The following is a 22,976-nucleotide window of genomic DNA, read 5'->3' on the forward strand; positions in this document are numbered from 1 at the left end:
ATGACCTTTACTGGTTCAGGAACAGCCCTAGAGAAGAAGAACAAGAGGAGCTCTCTGTCTGGGAATGACCTTTACTGGTTCAGGAACAGCCCTAGAGAAGAAGAACAAGAGGAGCCCATCTGTCTGGGAATGACCTTTACTGGTTCAGGAACAGCCCTAGAGAAGAAGAACAAGAGGAGCTCTCTGTCTGGGAATGACCTTTACTGGTTCAGGAACAGCCCTAGAGAAGAAGAACAAGAGGAGCCCATCTGTCTGGGAATGACCTTCACTGGTTCAGGAACAGCCCTAGAGAAGAAGAACAAGAGGAGCTCTCTGTCTGGGAATGACCTTTACTGGTTCAGGAACAGCCCTAGAGAAGAAGAACAAGAGGAGCCCATCTGTCTGGGAATGACCTTTACTGGTTCAGGAACAGCCCTAGAGAAGAAGAACAAGAGGAGCCCATCTGTCTGGGAATGACCTTTACTGGTTCAGGAACAGCCCTAGAGAAGAAGAACAAGAGGAGCCCATCTGTCTGGGAATGACCTTTACTGGTTCAGGAACAGCCCTAGAGAAGAAGAACAAGAGGAGCCCATCTGTCTGGGAATGACCTTTACTGGTTCAGGAACAGCCCTAGAGAAGAAGAACAAGAGGAGCCCATCTGTCTGGGAATGACCTTTACTGGTTCAGGAACAGCCCTAGAGAAGAAGAACAAGAGGAGCTCTCTGTCTGGGAATGACCTTTACTGGTTCAGGAACAGCCCTAGAGAAGAAGAACAAGAGGAGCCCATCTGTCTTTCCTACAAACATCCGTTTTAGCGTATTATAAATGATATTATCACAATGAGAAGACAACCTACCTGTTGTGAGTATCCTCTGAACATGGGGTTAACAGCCTTGATCCCCTGGAACAGACTGGTAGGGACGACATAGGATGGTCTGAAACACCACAGAAGAAAAGGTTAGGACTGTGTGAAACACCACAGAAGAAAAGGTTAGGACTGTGTGAAACACCACAGAAGAAAAGGTTAGGACTGTGTGAAACACCACAGAAGAAAAGGTTAGGACTGTGTGAAACACCACAGAAGAAAAGGTTAGGACTGTGTGAAACACCACAGAAGAAAAGGTTAGGACTGTGTGAAACACCACAGAAGAAAAGGTTAGGACTGTGTGAAACACCACAGAAGAAAAGGTTAGGACTGTGTGAAACACCACAGAGGAAAAGGTTAGGACTGTGTGAAACACCACAGAAGAAAAGGTTAGGACTGTGTGAAACACCACAGAGGAAAAGGTTAGGACTGTGTGAAACACCACAGAAGAAGAATAGCGTACATTTGCTTTTATTATGAACCTTGATTTAACCAGGAGAACCCACTGAGACCAGGGTATCATTTCCAATGGTGCCCTGACAACATCCGTTCAAACAATGTGAGAAACTATTTTGTATTTATATTTATTAAGTATGTAGGTTTATTATGGATCCCCATTAGTTCCTGCCAAGGCATCAGCTACTCTTCCTGGGGTTTATTATGGATCTCCATTAGTTCCTGCCAAGGCAGCAGCTACTCTTCCTGGGGTTTATTATGGATCCCCATTAGTTCCTGCAGCAGCTACTCTTCCTGGGGTTTATTATAGATCCCCATTAGTTCCTGCAGCAGCTACTCTTCCTGGGGTTTATTATAGATCCCCATTAGTTCCTGCAGCAGCTACTCTTCCTGGGGTTTATTATGGATCCCCATTAGTTCCTGCAGCAGCTACTCTTCCTGGGGTTTATTATGGATCCCCATTAGTTCCTGTCAAGGCAGCAGCTACTCTTCCTGGGGTTTATTATGGATCCCCATTAGTTCCTGCCAAGGCAGCAGCTACTCTTCCTGGGGTTTATTATAGATCCCCATTAGTTCCTGCCAAGGCAGCAGCTACTCTTCCTGGGGTTTATTATGGATCCCCATTAGTTCCTGCCAAGGCAGCAGCTACTCTTCCTGGGGTTTATTATGGATCCCCATTAGTTCCTGCCAAGGCAGCAGCTACTCTTCCTGGGGTTTATTATAGATCCCCATTAGTTCCTGCCAAGACAGCAGCTACTCTTCCTGGGGTTTATTATAGATCCCCATTAGTTCCTGCCAAGGCAGCAGCTACTCTTCCTGGGGTTTATTATGGATCCCCATTAGTTCCTGTCAAGGCAGCAGCTACTCTTCCTGGGGTTTATTATGGATCCCCATTAGTTCCTGTCAAGGCAGCAGCTACTCTTCCTGGGGTTTATTATGGATCCCCATTAGTTCCTGCAGCAGCTACTCTTCCTGGGGTTTATTATGGATCCCCATTAGTTCCTGCAGCAGCTACTCTTCCTGGGGTTTATTATGGATCCCCATTAGTTCCTGCAGCAGCTACTCTTCCTGGGGTTTATTATGGATCCCCATTAGTTCCTGTCAAGGCAGCAGCTACTCTTCCTGGGGTTTATTATGGATCCCCATTAGTTCCTGCAGCAGCTACTCTTCCTGGGGTTTATTATGGATCCCCATTAGTTCCTGCAGCAGCTACTCTTCCTGGGGTTTATTATGGATCCCCATTAGTTCCTGCCAAGGCAGCAGCTACTCTTCCTGGGGTTTATTATAGATCCCCATTAGTTCCTGTCAAGGCAGCAGCTACTCTTCCTGGGGTTTATTATGGATCCCCATTAGTTCCTGTCAAGGCAGCAGCTACTCTTCCTGGGGTTTATTATGGATCCCCATTAGTTCCTGTCAAGGCAGCAGCTACTCTTCCTAGAGTTTATTATGGATCTCCATTAGTTCCTGTCAAGGCAGCAGCTACTCTTCCTGGGGTTTATTATGGATCCCCATTAGTTCCTGCCAAGGCAGCAGCTACTCTTCCTGGGGTTTATTATGGATCCCCATTAGTTCCTGTCGAGGCAGCAGCTACTCTTCCTGGGGTTTATTATGGATCCCCATTAGTTCCTGCCAAGGCAGCAGCTACTCTTCCTGGGGTTTATTATGGATCCCCATTAGTTCCTGTCAAGGCAGCAGCTACTCTTCCTGGGGTTTATTATGGATCCCCATTAGTTCCTGCCAAGGCAGCAGCTACTCTTCCTGGGGTTTATTATGGATCCCCATTAGTTCCTGTCAAGGCAGCAGCTACTCTTCCTGGGGTTTATTATGGATCCCCATTAGTTCCTGTCAAGGCAGCAGCTACTCTTCCTGGGGTTTATTATGGATCCCCATTAGTTCCTGTCAAGGCAGCAGCTACTCTTCCTGCGGTTTATTATAGATCCCCATTAGTTCCTGTCGAGGCAGCAGCTACTCTTCCTGGGGTTTATTATGGATCCCCATTAGTTCCTGTCGAGGCAGCAGCTACTCTTCCTGGGGTTTATTATGGATCCCCATTAGTTCCTGCCAAGGCAGCAGCTACTCTTCCTGGGGTTTATTATGGATCCCCATTAGTTCCTGTCGAGGCAGCAGCTACTCTTCCTGGGGTTTATTATGGATCCCCATTAGTTCCTGCCAAGGCAGCAGCTACTCTTCCTGGGGTTTATTATGGATCCCCATTAGTTCCTGTCAAGGCAGCAGCTACTCTTCCTGGGGTTTATTATGGATCCCCATTAGTTCCTGCCAAGGCAGCAGCTACTCTTCCTGGGGTTTATTATGGATCCCCATTAGTTCCTGTCAAGGCAGCAGCTACTCTTCCTGGGGTTTATTATGGATCCCCATTAGTTCCTGTCAAGGCAGCAGCTACTCTTCCTGGGGTTTATTATGGATCCCCATTAGTTCCTGTCAAGGCAGCAGCTACTCTTCCTGGGGTTTATTATAGATCCCCATTAGTTCCTGTCGAGGCAGCAGCTACTCTTCCTGGGGTTTATTATGGATCCCCATTAGTTCCTGTCAAGGCAGCAGCTACTCTTCCTGGGGTTTATTATGGATCCCCATTAGTTCCTGACAAGGCAGCAGCTACTCTTCCTGGGGTTTATTATGGATCCCCATTAGTTCCTGTCAAGGCAGCAGCTACTCTTCCTGGGGTTTATTATGGATCCCCATTAGTTCCTGACAAGGCAGCAGCTACTCTTCCTGGGGTTTATTATGGATCCCCATTAGTTCCTGTCAAGGCAGCAGCTACTCTTCCTGGGGTTTATTATGGATCCCCATTAGTTCCTGACAAGGCAGCAGCTACTCTTCCTGTGGTTTATTATGGATCCCCATTTGTTCCTGTCGAGGCAGCAGCTACTCTTCCTGGGGTTTATTATGGATCCCCATTAGTTCCTGCCAAGGCAGCAGCTACTCTTCCTGGGGTTTATTATGGATCCCCATTAGTTCCTGTCAAGGCAGCAGCTACTCTTCCTGGGGTTTATTATGGATCCCCATTAGTTCCTGTCAAGGCAGCAGCTACTCTTCCTGGGGTTTATTATGGATCCCCATTAGTTCCTGTCAAAGCAGCAGCTACTCTTCCTGGGGTTTATTATGGATCCCCATTAGTTCCTGTCAAGGCAGCAGCTACTCTTCCTGGGGTTTATTATGGATCCCCATTAGTTCCTGTCAAGGCAGCAGCTACTCTTCCTGGGGTTTATTATGGATCCCCATTAGTTCCTGTCAAGGCAGCAGCTACTCTTCCTGGGGTTTATTATGGATCCCCATTAGAACCTGTCAAGGCAGCAGCTACTCTTCCTGGGGTTTATTATGGATCCCCATTAGTTCCTGCCAAGGCAGCAGCTACTCTTCCTGGAGTTTATTATGGATCCCCATTAGTTCCTGTCAAGGCAGCAGCTACTCTTCCTGGGGTTTATTATGGATCCCCATTAGTTCCTGCCAAGGCAGCAGCTACTCTTCCTAGAGTTTATTATGGATCCCCATTAGTTCCTGCCAAGGCAGCAGCTACTCTTCCTGGGGTTTATTATGGATCCCCATTAGTTCCTGCCAAGGCAGCAGCTACTCTTCCTGGGGTTTATTATGGATCCCCATTAGTTCCTGTCAAGGCAGCAGCTACTCTTCCTGGGGTTTATTATGGATCCCCATTAGTTCCTGTCAAGGCAGCAGCTACTCTTCCTGGGGTTTATTATGGATCCCCATTAGTTCCTGTCAAGGCAGCAGCTACTCTTCCTGGGGTTTATTATAGATCCCCATTAGTTCCTGTCGAGGCAGCAGCTACTCTTCCTGGGGTTTATTATGGATCCCCATTAGTTCCTGTCAAGGCAGCAGCTACTCTTCCTGGGGTTTATTATGGATCCCCATTAGTTCCTGACAAGGCAGCAGCTACTCTTCCTGGGGTTTATTATGGATCCCCATTAGTTCCTGTCAAGGCAGCAGCTACTCTTCCTGGGGTTTATTATGGATCCCCATTAGTTCCTGTCAAGGCAGCAGCTACTCTTCCTGGGGTTTATTATGGATCCCCATTAGTTCCTGACAAGGCAGCAGCTACTCTTCCTGGGGTTTATTATGGATCCCCATTTGTTCCTGTCGAGGCAGCAGCTACTCTTCCTGGGGTTTATTATGGATCCCCATTAGTTCCTGCCAAGGCAGCAGCTACTCTTCCTGGGGTTTATTATGGATCCCCATTAGTTCCTGACAAGGCAGCAGCTACTCTTCCTGTGGTTTATTATGGATCCCCATTTGTTCCTGTCGAGGCAGCAGCTACTCTTCCTGGGGTTTATTATGGATCCCCATTAGTTCCTGCCAAGGCAGCAGCTACTCTTCCTGGGGTTTATTATGGATCCCCATTAGTTCCTGTCAAGGCAGCAGCTACTCTTCCTGGGGTTTATTATGGATCCCCATTAGTTCCTGTCAAGGCAGCAGCTACTCTTCCTGGGGTTTATTATGGATCCCCATTAGTTCCTGTCAAAGCAGCAGCTACTCTTCCTGGGGTTTATTATGGATCCCCATTAGTTCCTGTCAAGGCAGCAGCTACTCTTCCTGGGGTTTATTATGGATCCCCATTAGTTCCTGTCAAGGCAGCAGCTACTCTTCCTGGGGTTTATTATGGATCCCCATTAGTTCCTGTCAAGGCAGCAGCTACTCTTCCTGGGGTTTATTATGGATCCCCATTAGTTCCTGTCAAGGCAGCAGCTACTCTTCCTGGGGTTTATTATGGATCCCCATTAGTTCCTGTCAAGGCAGCAGCTACTCTTCCTGGGGTTTATTATGGATCCCCATTAGTTCCTGTCAAGGCAGCAGCTACTCTTCCTGGGGTTTATTATGGATCCCCATTAGTTCCTGTCAAGGCAGCAGCTACTCTTCCTGGGGTTTATTATGGATCCCCATTAGTTCCTGTCAAGGCAGCAGCTACTCTTCCTGGGGTTTATTATGGATCCCCATTAGTTCCTGTCAAGGCAGCAGCTACTCTTCCTGGGGTTTATTATGGATCCCCATTAGTTCCTGTCAGGCAGCAGCTACTCTTCCTGGGGTTTATTATGGATCCCCATTAGTTCCTGCAAGGCAGCAGCTACTTCCTGGGTTTATTATGGATCCCATTAGTTCCTGCAAGGCAGCAGCTACTCTTCCTGGGGTTTATTATGGATCCCCATTAGTTCCTGCCAAGGCAGCAGCTACTCTTCCTGGGGTTTATTATGGATCCCCATTAGTTTCCTGCCAAGGCAGCAGCTACTCTTCCTGGGGTTTATTATGGATCCCCATTAGTTCCTGTCAAGGCAGCAGCTACTCTTCCTGGGGTTTATTATGGATCCCCATTAGTTCCTGTCAAGGCAGCAGCTACTCTTCCTGGGGTTTATTATGGATCCCCATTAGTTCCTGTCAAGGCAGCAGCTACTCTTCCTGGGGTTTATTATGGATCCCCATTAGTTCCTGTCAAGGCAGCAGCTACTCTTCCTGGGGTTTATTATGGATCCCCATTAGTTCCTGTCAAGGCAGCAGCTACTCTTCCTGGGGTTTATTATGGATCCCCATTAGTTCCTGTCAAGGCAGCAGCTACTCTTCCTGGGGTTTATTATGGATCCCATTAGTTCCTGTCAAGGCAGCAGCTACTCTTCCTGGGGTTTATTATGGATCCCCATTAGTTCCTGTCAAGGCAGCAGCTACTCTTCCTGGGGTTTATTATGGATCCCCATTAGTTCCTGTCAAGGCAGCAGCTACTCTTCCTGGGGTTTATTATGGATCCCCATTAGAACCTGTCAAGGCAGCAGCTACTCTTCCTGGGGTTTATTATGGATCCCCATTAGTTCCTGCCAAGGCAGCAGCTACTCTTCCTGGAGTTTATTATGGATCCCCATTAGTTCCTGTCAAGGCAGCAGCTACTCTTCCTGGGGTTTATTATGGATCCCCATTAGTTCCTGCCAAGGCAGCAGCTACTCTTCCTAGAGTTTATTATGGATCCCCATTAGTTCCTGCCAAGGCAGCAGCTACTCTTCCTGGGGTTTATTATGGATCCCCATTAGTTCCTGCCAAGGCAGCAGCTACTCTTCCTGGGGTTTATTATGGATCCCCATTAGTTCCTGTCAAGGCAGCAGCTACTCTTCCTGGGGTTTATTATGGATCCCCATTAGTTCCTGTCAAGGCAGCAGCTACTCTTCCTGGGGTTTATTATGGATCCCCATTAGTTCCTGTCAAGGCAGCAGCTACTCTTCCTGGGGTTTATTATAGATCCCCATTAGTTCCTGTCGAGGCAGCAGCTACTCTTCCTGGGGTTTATTATGGATCCCCATTAGTTCCTGTCAAGGCAGCAGCTACTCTTCCTGGGGTTTATTATGGATCCCCATTAGTTCCTGACAAGGCAGCAGCTACTCTTCCTGGGGTTTATTATGGATCCCCATTAGTTCCTGTCAAGGCAGCAGCTACTCTTCCTGGGGTTTATTATGGATCCCCATTAGTTCCTGTCAAGGCAGCAGCTACTCTTCCTGGGGTTTATTATGGATCCCCATTAGTTCCTGACAAGGCAGCAGCTACTCTTCCTGGGGTTTATTATGGATCCCCATTTGTTCCTGTCGAGGCAGCAGCTACTCTTCCTGGGGTTTATTATGGATCCCCATTAGTTCCTGCCAAGGCAGCAGCTACTCTTCCTGGGGTTTATTATGGATCCCCATTAGTTCCTGTCAAGGCAGCAGCTACTCTTCCTGGGGTTTATTATGGATCCCCATTAGTTCCTGTCAAGGCAGCAGCTACTCTTCCTGGGGTTTATTATGGATCCCCATTAGTTCCTGTCAAGGCAGCAGCTACTCTTCCTGGGGTTTATTATGGATCCCCATTAGTTCCTGTCAAGGCAGCAGCTACTCTTCCTGGGGTTTATTATGGATCCCCATTAGTTCCTGTCAAGGCAGCAGCTACTCTTCCTGGGGTTTATTATGGATCCCCATTAGTTCCTGTCAAGGCAGCAGCTACTCTTCCTGGGGTTTATTATGGATCCCCATTAGTTCCTGTCAAGGCAGCAGCTACTCTTCCTGGGGTTTATTATGGATCCCCATTAGTTCCTGTCAAGGCAGCAGCTACTCTTCCTGGGGTTTATTATGGATCCCCATTAGTTCCTGCCAAGGCAGCAGCTACTCTTCCTGGAGTTTATTATGGATCCCCATTAGTTCCTGTCAAGGCAGCAGCTACTCTTCCTGGGGTTTATTATGGATCCCCATTAGTTCCTGCCAAGGCAGCAGCTACTCTTCCTAGAGTTTATTATGGATCCCCATTAGTTCCTGCCAAGGCAGCAGCTACTCTTCCTGGGGTTTATTATGGATCCCCATTAGTTCCTGCCAAGGCAGCAGCTACTCTTCCTGGGGTTTATTATGGATCCCCATTAGTTCCTGCAGCAGCTACTCTTCCTGGGGTTTATTATGGATCCCCATTTGTTCCTGTCAAGGCAGCAGCTACTCTTCCTGGGGTTTATTATGGATCCCCATTAGTTCCTGTCGAGGCAGCAGCTACTCTTCCTGGGGTTTATTATGGATCCCCATTAGTTCCTGCCAAGGCAGCAGCTACTCTTCCTAGAGTTTATTATGGATCCCCATTAGTTCCTGTCAAGGCAGCAGCTACTCTTCCTGGGGTTTATTATGGATCCCCATTAGTTCCTGTCAAGGCAGCAGCTACTCTTCCTGGGGTTTATTATGGATCCCCATTAGTTCCTGTCGAGGCAGCAGCTACTCTTCCTGGGGTTTATTATGGACCCCCATTAGTTCCTGCCATGGCAGCAGCTACTCTTCCTGGGGTTTATTATGGATCCCCATTAGTTCCTGCCAAGGCAGCAGCTACTCTTCCTGGGGTTTATTATAGATCCCCATTAGTTCCTGCCAAGGCAGCAGCTACTCTTCCTGGGGTTTATTATAGATCCCCATTAGTTCCTGCCAAGGCAGCAGCTACTCTTCCTGGGGTTTATTATGGATCCCCATTAGTTCCTGCCAAGGCAGCAGCTACTCTTCCTGGGGTTTATTATAGATCCCCATTAGTTCCTGCCAAGGCAGCAGCTACTCTTCCTGGGGTTTATTATAGATCCCCATTAGTTCCTGCCAAGGCAGCAGCTACTCTTCCTGGGGTTTATTATGGATCCCCATTAGTTCCTGCCAAGGCAGCAGCTACTCTTCCTGGGGTTTATTATAGATCCCCATTAGTTCCTGCCAAGGCAGCAGCTACTCTTCCTGGGGTTTATTATGGATCCCCATTAGTTCCTGCCAAGGCAGCAGCTACTCTTCCTGGGGTTTATTATGGATCCCCATTAGTTCCTGCCGAGGCAGCAGCTACTCTTCCTGGGGTTTATTATGGATCCCCATTAGTTCCTGCCGAGGCAGCAGAACTACAACAACATACATATGTGTATAGTGCATATGTTATTGTGTGTGTGTGTTCACAGTCCCCACTACATAAGGTGTGTTTGTATCTGTTTATAAATCTGATTCTCCTGCTGCATCAGTTACCTGATGTGGAATAGAGTTCCATGTAGTCATGTCTCTATGTAGTACTGTGGAATAGAGTTCCATGTAGTCATGGCTCTATGTAGTACTGTGGAATAGAGTTCCATGTAGTCATGGCTCTATGTAGTACTGTGGAATAGAGTTCCATGTAGTCATGGCTCTATGTAGTACTGTGGAATAGAGTTCCATGTAGTCATGGCTCTATGTAGTACTGTGGAATAGAGTTCCATGTAGTCATGGCTCTATGTAGTACTGTGGAATAGAGTTCCATGTAGTCATGGCTCTATGTAGTACTGTGGAATAGAGTTCCATGTAGTCATGGCTCTATGTAGTACTGTGGAATAGAGTTCCATGTAGTCATGGCTCTATGTAGTACTGTGGAATAGAGTTCCATGTAGTCATGGCTCTATGTAGTACTGTGGAATAGAGTTCCATGTAGTCATGGCTCTATGTAGTACTGTGGAATAGAGTTCCATGTAGTCATGGCTCTATGTAGTACTGTGGAATAGAGTTCCATGTAGTCATGGCTCTATGTAGTACTGTGGAATAGAGTTCCATGTAGTCATGGCTCTATGTAGTACTGTGGAATAGAGTTCCATGTAGTCATGGCTCTATGTAGTACTGTGGAATAGAGTTCCATGTAGTCATGGCTCTATGTAGTACTGTGGAATAGAGTTCCATGTAGTCATGTCTCTATGTAGTACTGTGGAATAGAGTTCCATGTAGTCATGGCTCTATGTAGTACTGTGGAATAGAGTTCCATGTAGTCATGGCTCTATGTAGTACTGTGGAATAGAGTTCCATGTAGTCATGGCTCTATGTAGTACTGTGGAATAGAGTTCCATGTAGTCATGGCTCTATGTAGTACTGTGGAATAGAGTTCCATGTAGTCCTGGCTCTATGTAGTACTGTGGAATAGAGTTCCATGTAGTCATGGCTCTATCTAGTACTGTGGAATAGAGTTCCATGTAGTCATGGCTCTATGTAGTACTGTGGAATAGAGTTCCATGTAGTCATGGCTCTATGTAGTAGTGTGGAATAGAGTTCCATGTAGTCATGGCTCTATGTAGTACTGTGGAATAGAGTTCCATGTAGTCATGGCTCTATGTAGTACTGTGCACCTCCCAGTCTGTTCTGGACTTGGGGACTGTGAAGAGACCTCTTGTGACATGTCTTGTGGGGTATGTATGGGGTGTCTGAGCTGTGTGTTAGTAGTTTAGACAGACCTCTGGTGGCATGTCTTGTGGGGTATGTATGGGTGTCTGAGCTGTGTGTTAGTAGTTTAGACAGACCTCTGGTGGCATGTCTTGTGGGGTATGTATGGGTGTCTGAGCTGTGTGTTAGTAGTTTAAACAGACCTCTGGTGGCATGTCTTGTGGGGTATGTATGGGGTGTCTGAGCTGTGTGTTAGTAGTTTAGACAGACCTCTGGTGGCATGTCTTGTGGGGTATGTATGAGTGTCTGAGCTGTGTGTTAGTAGTTTAGACAGACCTCTGGTGGAATGTCTTGTGGGGTATGTATGGGGTGTCCGAGCTGTGTGTTAGTAGTTTAGACAGACCTCTGGTGGCATGTCTTGTGGGGTATGTATGGGTGTCTGAGCAGTGTGTTAGTAGTTTAGACAGACCTCTGGTGGCATGTCTTGTGGGGTATGTATGGGTGTCTGAGCTGTGTGTTAGTAGTTTAGACAGACCTCTGGTGGCATGTCTTGTGGGGTATGTATGGGGTGTCTGAGCTGTGTGTTAGTAGTTTAGACAGACCTCTGGTGGCATTTCTTGTGGGGTATGTATGGGTGTCTGAGCTGTGTGTTAGTAGTTTAGACAGACAGCTCAGTGCATTCAACATGTCAATACTTCTTACAAAAACAAGTAGTGATGAAATCACTATCTCCTCTACTTTGAGCCATGAGAGAGATACCTGTAGGTCATTCCAGGATTGCCCTCATTTCTGAGGCCGCAGACCCTAACATGTTATAAACTGGCAGGGTAAAACAGCACCCGAGCAAGTAGATACGTGTGTGGACTAAACTGAGAGAATGAGATGTGTACCTGTTCTTGTGCCAGAGGTCTGACACCAGTTTCTGGTAGCTCTTACTCAGAGCAGGCTTCTTGTCTGTCCTCACCAGACCTCCACACTCCACAAAGAACTGGGTAAGAGGAGGACTGGAAAGAGAGAGAGAAGAACTGGGTAAGAGGAGGACTGGAAAGAGAGAGAGAAGAACTGGGTAAGAGGAGGACTAGAGATAGAGACAGAGGAGGGAGGAGAGAAAACAAGTGAGAGACTGAGAAAGAGCGAGATAGTCCTCGCACCACATTCTGTAATATATTATATTCAACAGACACCTCTTATGTGTCTTATCCTGTTCATGATCAATGTAACACTGAGAAAGGGATCTAGCAATGTAACACTGAGAAAGGGATCTGGTAATGTAACACTGAGAAAGGGATCTGGTAATGTAACACTGAGAAATGTCCTTGTTTTTGAAAGAAAAGCACATTTTTTTGTCCATTAAAATAACATCAAATGGATCAGAAATACAGTGTAGACATTGTTAATGTTGTAAATGACCATTGTAGCTTTAAACGGCAGATTTTTTATGGAATATCTACATAGGCGTACAGAGGCCCATTATCAGCAACCATCACTCCTGTGTTCCAATGGCACGTTGTGTTAGCTAATCCAAGTTTATAATTTTAAAAGGCTAATTGATCATTAGAAAAACCCTTTTGCATTTATGTTAGCACAGCTGAGAACTGCTGATTTTTATTTGAACTTTACCTTTACCTTTATTTAACTAGGCAAGTCAGTTAAGAACTAATGTTATTTTCAATGACGGCCTAGGAACAGTGGGTCAACTGCCTGTTCATGGGCAGAACGACAGATTTGTACCTGGTTCAGATATTTGAACTTGCAACCTTCCGGTTACTAGTCCAACGCTCTAACCACTAGGCTACCCTGCCGCCCCTCCACTCTAACCACTAGGCTACCCTGCCGCCCCTCCACTCTAACCACTAGGCTACCCTGCCGCCCCTCCACTCTAACCACTAGGCTACCCTGCCGCCCCTCCACTCTAACCACTAGGCTACCCTGCCGCCCCTCCACTCTAACCACTAGGCTACCCTGCCGCCCCTCCACTCTAACCACTAGACTACCCTGCCGCCCCTACACTCTAACCACTAGGCTACCCTGCCGCCTCTACACTCTAACCACTAGGCTACCCTGCCGCCCCTCCACTCTAACCACTAGGCTACCCTGCCGCCCCTCCACTCTAACCACTAGGCTACCCTGCCGCCCCTCCACTCTAACCACTAGGCTACCCTGCCGCCCCTCCACTCTAACCACTAGGCTACCCTGCCGCCCCTCCACTCTAACCACTAGGCTACCCTGCCACCCCTCCACTCTAACCACTAGGCTACCCTGCCGCCCCTCCACTCTAACCACTAGGCTACCTGCCGCCTCTACACTCTAACCACTAGGCTACCCTGCCGCCTCTACACTCTAACCACTAGGCTACTCTGCCGCCCCTCCACTCTAACCACTAGGCTACCCTGCCGCCCCTCCACTCTAACCACTAGGCTACCCTGCCACCCCTACACTCTAACCACTAGGCTACCCTGCCGCCCCTCCACTCTAACCACTAGGCTACCCTGCCGCCCCTCCACTCTAACCACTAGGCTACCCTGCCGCCCCTCCACTCTAACCACTAGGCTACCCTGCCGCCGTTTTATTGATTAAAGAAGCAATAAAGTAGCTAAGTAGTTTACAGAAAACAGTTTATTCTGTTATTGCTGGGATTAATGAAGTACCTGGTCTCTGTTTGGGTTGGGATTCATGAAGTAACTGGTCTCTGTTTGGGTTGGGATTAATGAAGTACCTGGTCTCTGTTTGGGTTGGGATTCATGAAGTACCTGGTCTCTGTTTGGGTTGGGATTAATGAAGTACCTGGTCTCTGTTTGGGTTGGGATTCATGAAGTACCTGGTCTCTGTTTGGGTTGGGATTAATGAAGTACCTGGTCTCTGTTTGGGTTGGGATTAATGAAGTACCTGGTCTCTGTTTGGGTTGGGATTAATGAAGTACCTGGTCTCTGTTTGGGTTGGGATTCATGAAGTACCTGGTCTCTGTTTGGGTTGGGATTCATGAAGTACCTGGTCTCTGTTTGGGTTGGGATTAATGAAGTACCTGGTCTCTGTTTGGGTTGGGATTAATGAAGTACCTGGTCTCTGTTTGGGTTGGGATTCATGAAGTACCTGGTCTCTGTTTGGGTTGGGATTAATGAAGTACCTGGTCTCTGTTTGGGTTGGGATTAATGAAGTACCTGGTCTCTGTTTGGGTTGGGATTCATGAAGTACCTGGTCTCTGTTTGGGTTGGGATTCATGAAGTACCTGGTCTCTGTTTGGGTTGGGATTCATGAAGTACCTGGTCTCTGTTTGGGTTGGGATTAATGAAGTAACTGGTCTCTGTTTGGGTTGGGATTAATGAAGTACCTGGTCTCTGTTTGGGTTGGGATTCATGAAGTAACTGGTCTCTGTTTGGGTTGGGATTAATGAAGTAACTGGTCTCTGTTTGGGTTGGGATTCATGAAGTACCTGGTCTCTGTTTGGGTTGGGATTCATGAAGTAACTGGTCTCTGTTTGGGTTGGGATTCATGAAGTACCTGGTCTCTGTTCAAGTTTTGGGGTTTCATCAGGCCAGGTGTCCGGGTGCTTCTAACCCTGATTAGAAGCACCTGCTGCTCATCTGTTGTTATGGCAACCCTGATTAGAAGCACCTGCTTCTCATCTGTTGTTATGGCAACCCCGATTAGAAGCACCTGCTGCTCATCTGTTGTTATGGCAACCCTGATTAGAAGCACATGCTGCTAATCTGTTGTTATGGCAACCCTAATTAGAAGCACCTGCTGCTCATATGTTGTTATGGCAACCCTGATTAGAAGCACCTGCTGCTCATCTGTTGTTATGGCAACCCTGATTAGAAGCACCTGCTGCTCATCTGTTGTTATGGCAACCCTGATTAGAAGCACCTGCTGCTCATCTGTTGTTATGGCAACCCTGATTAGAAGCACCTGCTGCTCATCTGTTGTTATGGCAACCCTGATTAGAAGCACCTGCTGCTCATCTGTTGTTATGGCAACCCTGATTAGAAGCACCTGCTGCTCATCTGTTGTTATGGCAACCCTGATTAGAAGCACCTGCTGCTCATCTGTTGTTATGGCAACCCTGATTAGAAGCACCTGCTGCTCATCTGTTATGGTAACCCTGATTAGAAGCACCTGCTGCTCATCTGTTGTTATGGTAACCCTGATTAGAAGCACCTGCTTCTCATCTGTTATGGCAACCCTGATTAGAAGCACCTGCTGCTCATCTGTTATGGTAACCCTGATTAGAAGCACCTGCTGCTCATCTGTTATGGCAACCCTGATTAGAAGCACCTGCTGCTCATCTGTTGTTATGGTAACCCTGATTAGAAGCACCTGCTGCTCATCTGTTGTTATGGCAACCCTGATTAGAAGCACCTGCTGCTCATCTGTTGTTATGGTAACCCTGATTAGAAGCACCTGCTGCTCATCTGTTGTTATGGTAACCCTGATTAGAAGCACCTGCTGCTCATCTGTTATGGCAACCCTGATTAGAAGCACCTGCTGCTCATCTGTTGTTATGGTAACCCTGATTAGAAGCACCTGCTGCTCATCTGTTGTTATGGCAACCCTGATTAGAAGCACCTGCTGCTCATCTGTTGTTATGGTAACCCTGATTAGAAGCACCTGCTGCTCATCTGTTGTTATGGCAACCCTGATTAGAAGCACCTGCTGCTCATCTGTTGTTATGGCAACCCTGATTAGAAGCACCTGCTGCTCATCTGTTGTTATGGCAACCCTGATTAGAAGCACCTGCTGCTCATCTGTTGTTTTTTATAAATTCTGTTTTAATGAAAGTAAATTGTACCTCCACTCAATGCTGGTAAAGCCGAAACGTCTGTGTACACAATCCCTGATGCAGTAAAACATTGATTAATGAAGTAAGCTTTATGCAACATTCCATGAGTGTGAACCCATCCCACCTCACTTTTTGTGTCTCTCCCTCTCCATTTAATGGGCTGGAGGGCCAGAGGTTAGGAAAGTGGTTGACATCAACCAGCTCTCACCAGTTAGAGGGCCTGCAGGGCTGGGGTCAGGGTGAAAGGTTAGATCGGGGTTTGGTATAGGTTCTCACCAGTTAGAGAGGGGTTTGGTATAGGTTCTCACCAGTTAGAGAGGGGTTTGGTATAGGTTCTCACCAGTTAGAGAGGGGTTTGGTATAGGTTCTCACCAGTTAGAGAGGGGTTTGGTATAGGTTCTCACCAGTTAGAGAGGGCCTGCAGGGCTGCATTCATAAAGCAGGTGTTTCCTATGTTCTTCAGTCCCGTCAGACCTGGAGAGAGACACACACATCTATCCTGAGATACACACGAACCACACACACACACACACACACACATCTATACTGAGATACACACTAACCACACACACACATCTATCCTGAGATACACACTAACCACACACACACACACACACACACATCTATCCTGAGATACACGCTAACCACACACACATCTATCCTGAGATACACACTAACCACACACACATCTATCCTGAGATACACACAAACCACACACACACACACATCTATCCTGAGATACACACTAACCACACACACACACACAATCTATCCTGAGATACACACTAACCACACACACATCTATACTGAGATACACACAAACCACACACACACACACACACACATCTATCCTGAGATACACACTAACCACACACACATCTATCCTGAGACACACACTAACCACACATCTATCCTGAGACACACACTAACCACACACACACATTTATCCTGAGACACACACTAACCACACACACACACATCTATCCTGAGACACACACTAACCACACACACATATATCCTGAGACACACACTAACCACACACACACACACACACACATCTATCCTGAGACACACACTAACCACACACACACATCTATCCTGAGACACACACTAACCACACACACACACACACATCTATCCTGAGACACACACTAACCACACACACACACACACATCTATCCTGAGACACACACTAACCACACACACATCTATCCTGAGACACACACTAACCACACACACACACACACACATCTATCCTGAGACACACACTAACCACACACACATCTATCCTGAGACACACACTAACCACACACACATCTATCCTGAGACACACACTAACCACACACACATCTATCCTGAGACACACACTAACCACACACACACACACACATCTATCCTGAGACACACACTAACCACACACACACACACACACATCTATCCTGAGACACACACTAACCACACACACACACACATCTATCCTGAGACACACACTAACCACACACACATCTATCCTGACACACACACTAACCACACACACATCTATCCTGAGATACACACGAACCACACACACACGCATCTATCCTGAGATACACACTAACCACACACATACACACATCTATCCTGAATGCCACCAGTCACCTTGACAGCTACTAGCCTGGATTCATTAGTCAATGTTCAACTCCTAGGAGTTTGATTTAGCACAAAGAGATCAGCTGAGAGACTTGGGAACTATGGTCTAGAGGCACTCAGTTTAACAGTGATATTAGTCATATCATGTGTGATTTCATCCTGTATTTTAAAGCCCCGGTCACAAATGTGCTTCTACACCTGCATTGCTTGCTGTTTGGGGTTTTAGGCTGGGTTTCTATACAGCACTTTGTGACATCTGCTGTTATCTGCTAATGTTATGTACCTACAGGACTTCAATTGTTTGGTGCCGTGTAACCCCCCCCCCCCCCCCCCCACATAGCCTGGTTCCTCTCTAGGTTTCTTCCTAGGTTCCTGCCTTTCTAGGGAGTTTTTCCTAGCCACCGCTACACCTGCATTGCTTGCTGTTTGGGGTTTTAGGCTGGGTTTCTGTACAGCACTTTGAGAGATCAGCTGATGTACGAAGGGCTATATAAATACATGTCATTTGATTGAAATGAAGATGCCGCTGGACAGTTTAATGAAACCGCTTTAAAAGCTGCACCATGCAGAAATCGCTCTGCCTTCTCCTGGTTGTTAAAATTCTAATAGTTTACCTAATTTCAGTTTATGTGAGAAAAAACAAGCAAGTATATTATATTATAGTGTAGAGAATCATTGTACCATCTAAACCGTTGAGAAATACATTTTCCAGAACCAAATTTTTTTATTTTCAGCTGTTAGAAGCTGGTGTAAAAAAACAAACGAAGATAAGACTCGAAAATTAAACTTAAGAACGGGAAGCATAGAATTAGAACGCATAGAACAGATCTACCGCTTCTAAGACTGGCTTTCAATGAGAATGGCAGATCTATAACACACATTTCTATGTGAATTTGGTCAGTGTCGCCCAAATATGGACATATTGCAGCTTTAAATAAAAATTCAAAAGCTAAGAATGCAGGCATGTCACATTGTGTAAACACAGGGCTTCAACATGATGCTGTTACCTCTGGGGCGGAGCTCCTCCTCCGTCTCCATGCCCAGGTCTTCACAGCCACCAGTAGGGGGCAGTCTCAGAGAGGTGGAGCGGCCCAACACCCTGCTACCCTCCTGGGGGACAGAAGAACACAATTAGAACCATAAGCGTCGAAACACAGTGTGAGGCGACAACAGTGGAAGCACCTGCTTTGGCTGCATTTTACGTAGAGAAAGAAAACATCACAACTGAATGATTATGGACTTTAAACATTATTATTTACCTTTATTTTACTAGGCAAGTCAGTTAAGAACAAATTCTTATTTTCAATGACGGCCTAGGAACAGTGGGTTAACTGCCTGTTCAGGGGCAGAACGACAGATTTGTACCTTGTCAGCTCGGGGATTTGAACTTGCAACCTTTCGGTTACTAGTCCAACGCTCTAACCACTAGGCTACCCTGCCGCCCCTCCACTCTAACCACTAGGCTACCCTGCCGCCCCTCCACTCTAACCACTAGGCTACCCTGCCGCCCCTCCACTCTAACCACTAGGCTACCCTGCCGCCCCTCCACTCTAACCACTAGGCTACCCTGCCGCCCCTCCACTCTAACCACTAGGCTACCCTGCCGCCCCTCCACTCTAACCACTAGGCTACCCTGCCGCCCCTCCACTCTAACCACTAGGCTACCCTGCCGCCCCTCCACTCTAACCACTAGGCTACCCTGCCGCCCCTCCACTCTAACCACTAGGCTACCCTGCCGCCCCTCCACTCTAACCACTAGGCTACCCTGCCGCCCCTCCACTCTAACCACTAGGCTACCCTGCCGCCCCTCCACTCTAACCACTAGGCTACCCTGCCGCCCCTCCACTCTAACCACTAGGCTACCCTGCCGCCCCTCCACTCTAACCACTAGGCTACCCTGCCGCCCCTCCACTCTAACCACTAGGCTACCCTGCCGCCCCGGTCTCAAAGGATGTAAAATAATTAACAACAATTACTGAATCTGTACAGTGTTCATGTTATAGGTTGATTTGGTCGGGGTTGTGGCTTTAGCTAGACAACGGTTTCAATAATGAGGGAACTTGGTGATTTGAGATTCAGTCATTAATTAGTCAACCAATCAAGGTATCAGTCAATCAATCAATCAATTTGGGTATCAATCAATCAGTTATCAGTCTAGGTATCAATCAATCTAGGTATCAATCAATCTAGGTATCAATCAATCAATCACAATGAATTCAGGGATCGATCTATCAATTACTCAATGACTGCATCAATGAATGTATCAATCAATCAACCGACCAATCAATCAACCAATAAATAAATAGACCAACCAATCGGCATATCAACCAACCAACGTTGGTTTCAGAGCATAACATTACCTGTGTGTTGTTGGTGAGAGGTGATGTGAGGGTCTTGGTGCTGGGGACAGGGCAGTGAGGGCCCAGTTTACGCTCCAGGAACACCTCTTTCCCACAGGCATAACACCACACCCTCAGAGTGGTCAGGTTCACTGTCAGGTTGTGCCCAGTCTCCTGTTATAGAGGGGTTATAAACATGTTAATGTTTCTAGATATTTATAAGGTGTAATAGAATGTATAAAGGTGGTATAAGCAAATACAGTATATTGTTGTTGACAGACACACAGACAGGTCAGACAGCGACAGGTCAGACAGCGACAGGTCAGACAGCGACAGGTCAGACAGAGACAGGTCAGACAGAGACAGGTCAGACAGAGACAGGTCAGACAGAGACAGGTCAGACAGAGACAGGTCAGACAGAGACAGGTCAGACAGAGACAGGTCAGACAGACAGGTCAGACAGACAGGTCAGACAGACAGGTCAGACAGACAGACAGGTCAGACAGACAGGTCAGACAGACAGGTCAGACAGACCGACACATTATTCATGTGTCTGCATTACTGTTGGTAGAAAGGGGCAAGGAAGACAACACCCACCCCTAAGGAGCAGAGCTTCAGTGTGTAGACAGAATCTGTCAGGACTGAACGGGATGAGTGAGTTAACTGCCTTGTTCAGGGGCAGAACGACATATTTTACCTTGTCAGCTCAGGGGATTCGATCTAGCAACCTTTCAGTTACTGGCCTAATGCTCTAACCACTAGGACACCTGCCATCCCTGGAGGAGGTTTTGGGGGATCTCTCACTGGCTATTTGGACCCATCAGGATTGGGAGAAGGCGGTGCTTAAACTTCTTCGCCAGGAGTGCCTAACGTGTGTGTGACCACATGGACCGGGGAGGGGCTTTGGCTTCTGCGAGGGTAGAGACAAGACCTGAAAATCCTTCTGCGAGGATAGAGACTAAACAGGAAAATCCTTCTGCGAGGGTAGAGACTAGACAGGAAAATCCTTCTGCGAGGGTAGAGACTAGACAGGAAAATCCTTCTGCGAGGGTAGAGACTAGACAGGAAAATCCTTCTGCGAGAGTAGAGACTATACAGGAAAATCCTTCTGCGAGAGTAGAGACTATACAGGAAAATCCTTCTGCGAGAGTAGAGACTAGACAGGAAAATCCTTCTGCGAGAGTAGAGACTAGACAGGAAAATCCTTCTGCGAGGGTAGAGACTAGACAGGAAAATCCTTCTGCGAGGGTAGAGACTAGACAGGAAAATCCTTCTGCGAGGGTAGAGACTAGACAGGAAAATCCTTCTGCGAGGGTAGAGACTAGACAGGAAAATCCTTCTGCGAGGGTAGAGACTAGACAGAAAAATCCTTCTGCGAGGGTAGAGACTAGACAGGAAAATCCTTCTGCGAGGGTAGAGACTAGACCTGAAAATCCTTCTGCGAGGGTAGAGACTAGACCTGAAAATCCTTCTGTGAGAGTAGAGACTAGAACTGAAAATCCTTCTGCGAGAGTAGAGACTAGAACTGAAAATCCTTCTGCGAGAGTAGAGACTAAACAGGAAAATCCTGCGAGGGTAGAGACAAGACAGAAAAATCCTTCTGCGAGGGTAGAGACTAGACAGGAAAATCCTTCTGCGAGGGTAGAGACTAGACAGGAATATCCTTCTGCGAGGGTAGAGACTAGACCTGAAAATCCTTCTGCGAGGGTAGAGACTAGACCTGAAAATCCTTCTGTGAGAGTAGAGACTAGAACTGAAAATCCTTCTGCGAGAGTAGAGACTAGAACTGAAAATCCTTCTGCGAGAGTAGAGACTAGAACTGAAAATCCTTCTGCGAGAGTAGAGACTAAACAGGAAAATCCTGCGAGGGTAGAGACAAGACAGAAAAATCCTTCTGCGAGGGTAGAGACTAGACAGGAAAATCCTTCTGCGAGGGTAGAGACTAGACAGGAATATCCTTCTGCGAGGGTAGAGACTAGACAGGAATATCCTTCTGCGAGGGTAGAGACTAGACCTGAAAATCCTTCTGCGAGGTTAGGTCCCCTCTCTAGGAACAGGGACTCTCGTCTCCTCCAACCTCCCTTTCACCTCTCTAGGAACTGGGACTCTCGTCTCCTCGTCTCCTCCAACATCCCTTTCCCCTCTCTAGGAACTGGGACTCTCGTCTCCTCCAACATCCCTTTCACCTCTCTAGGAACTGGGACTCTCGTCTCCTCGTCTCCTCCAACATCCATTTCCCCTCTCTAGGAACTGGGACTCTCGTCTCCTCCAACATCCCTTTCACCTCTCTAGGAACTGGGACTCTCGTCTCCTCCAACATCCCTTTCACCTCTCTAGGAACTGGGACTCTCGTCTCCTCCAACATCCCTTTCACCTCTCTAGGAACTGGGACTCTCGTCTCCTCCAACCTCCCTTTCCCCTCTCTAGGAACTGGGACTCTCGTCTCCTCCAACATCCCTTTCCCCTCTCTAGGAACTGGGACTCTCGTCTCCTCCAACATCCCTTTCCCCTCTCTAGGAACTGGGACTCTCGTCTCCTCCAACCTCCCTTTCCCCTCTCTAGGAACTGGGACTCTCGTCTCCTCCAACATCCCTTTCACCTCTCTAGGAACTGGGACTCTCGTCTCCTCCAACCTCCCTTTCCCCTCTCTAGGAACTGGGACTCTCGTCTCCTCCAACCTCCCTTTCCCCTCTCTAGGAACTGGGACTCTCGTCTCCTCCAACATCCCTTTCCCCGCTCTAGGAACAGGGACTCTCGTCTCCTCCAACATCCCTTTCACCTCTCTAGGAACTGGGACTCTCCTCCAACCTCCCTCCCATTCTTTCTTCCCCCCTCCCCCATCACACCTCTTTTCTCATTATCTTCTGAACCATCCTGAATATTGATCTAGTCCTGTAGGTGTCTCCTGAACCATCCTGAATATTGATCTAGTCCTGTGGGTGTGTATGGGAAGTGTAAAGGTCAGGGGGTTACTCATCCCGTTGTACTGCTCTAATCCTGTAGCTATATGTGGGAGTTGTAGAGGTCAAGGGTCACTCACCTGTGAGTGGATGGTGCTGTGGTCAGTGTGAGATTCTCCACAGCCCACATACACACAGCCGTTCTACAAACACAGAAAACAATGGATTCATTCAACAGTCAATTTGCATGAGGCCAAAATGGTAAATCACAACTTTCTAAATAAAAGTCCCAACGAGTTACAAAACATTACAAATAAAAGTCCCGAGTTACAAAACATTACAAATAAAAGTCCCAACGAGTTACAAAACATTACAAAT

General features: G+C 47.3%; 1 protein-coding gene across 2 annotated transcripts in view; it reads right to left on the reverse strand.

Annotated features, from left to right (window-relative positions):
- LOC109879708 (ubiquitin carboxyl-terminal hydrolase 33) overlaps window positions 1-22,976 on the reverse strand; it is a 78,181-nt gene that overhangs the window by 46,152 nt on the left and 9,053 nt on the right. For both annotated transcript variants that reach the window (XR_004205843.1, XM_031807133.1), the window contains exons 4-9: window positions 22,739-22,801; window positions 19,720-19,872; window positions 18,367-18,469; window positions 16,135-16,204; window positions 11,844-11,957; window positions 836-914 (exon numbers count right to left, since the gene is read on the reverse strand). Coding sequence is in view for 1 of the 2 variants with exons in the window: in XM_031807133.1 (XP_031662993.1) it covers window positions 836-914; window positions 11,844-11,957; window positions 16,135-16,204; window positions 18,367-18,469; window positions 19,720-19,872; window positions 22,739-22,801 (582 nt within the window). In the remaining variant the exon portion in view is untranslated. The remainder of the gene's footprint in view (window positions 1-835; window positions 915-11,843; window positions 11,958-16,134; window positions 16,205-18,366; window positions 18,470-19,719; window positions 19,873-22,738; window positions 22,802-22,976) is intronic.

Source organism: Oncorhynchus kisutch, linkage group LG27 (genome assembly GCF_002021735.2).
Source record: "Oncorhynchus kisutch isolate 150728-3 linkage group LG27, Okis_V2, whole genome shotgun sequence".
NCBI classification, from domain to species: domain Eukaryota; kingdom Metazoa; phylum Chordata; class Actinopteri; order Salmoniformes; family Salmonidae; genus Oncorhynchus; species Oncorhynchus kisutch.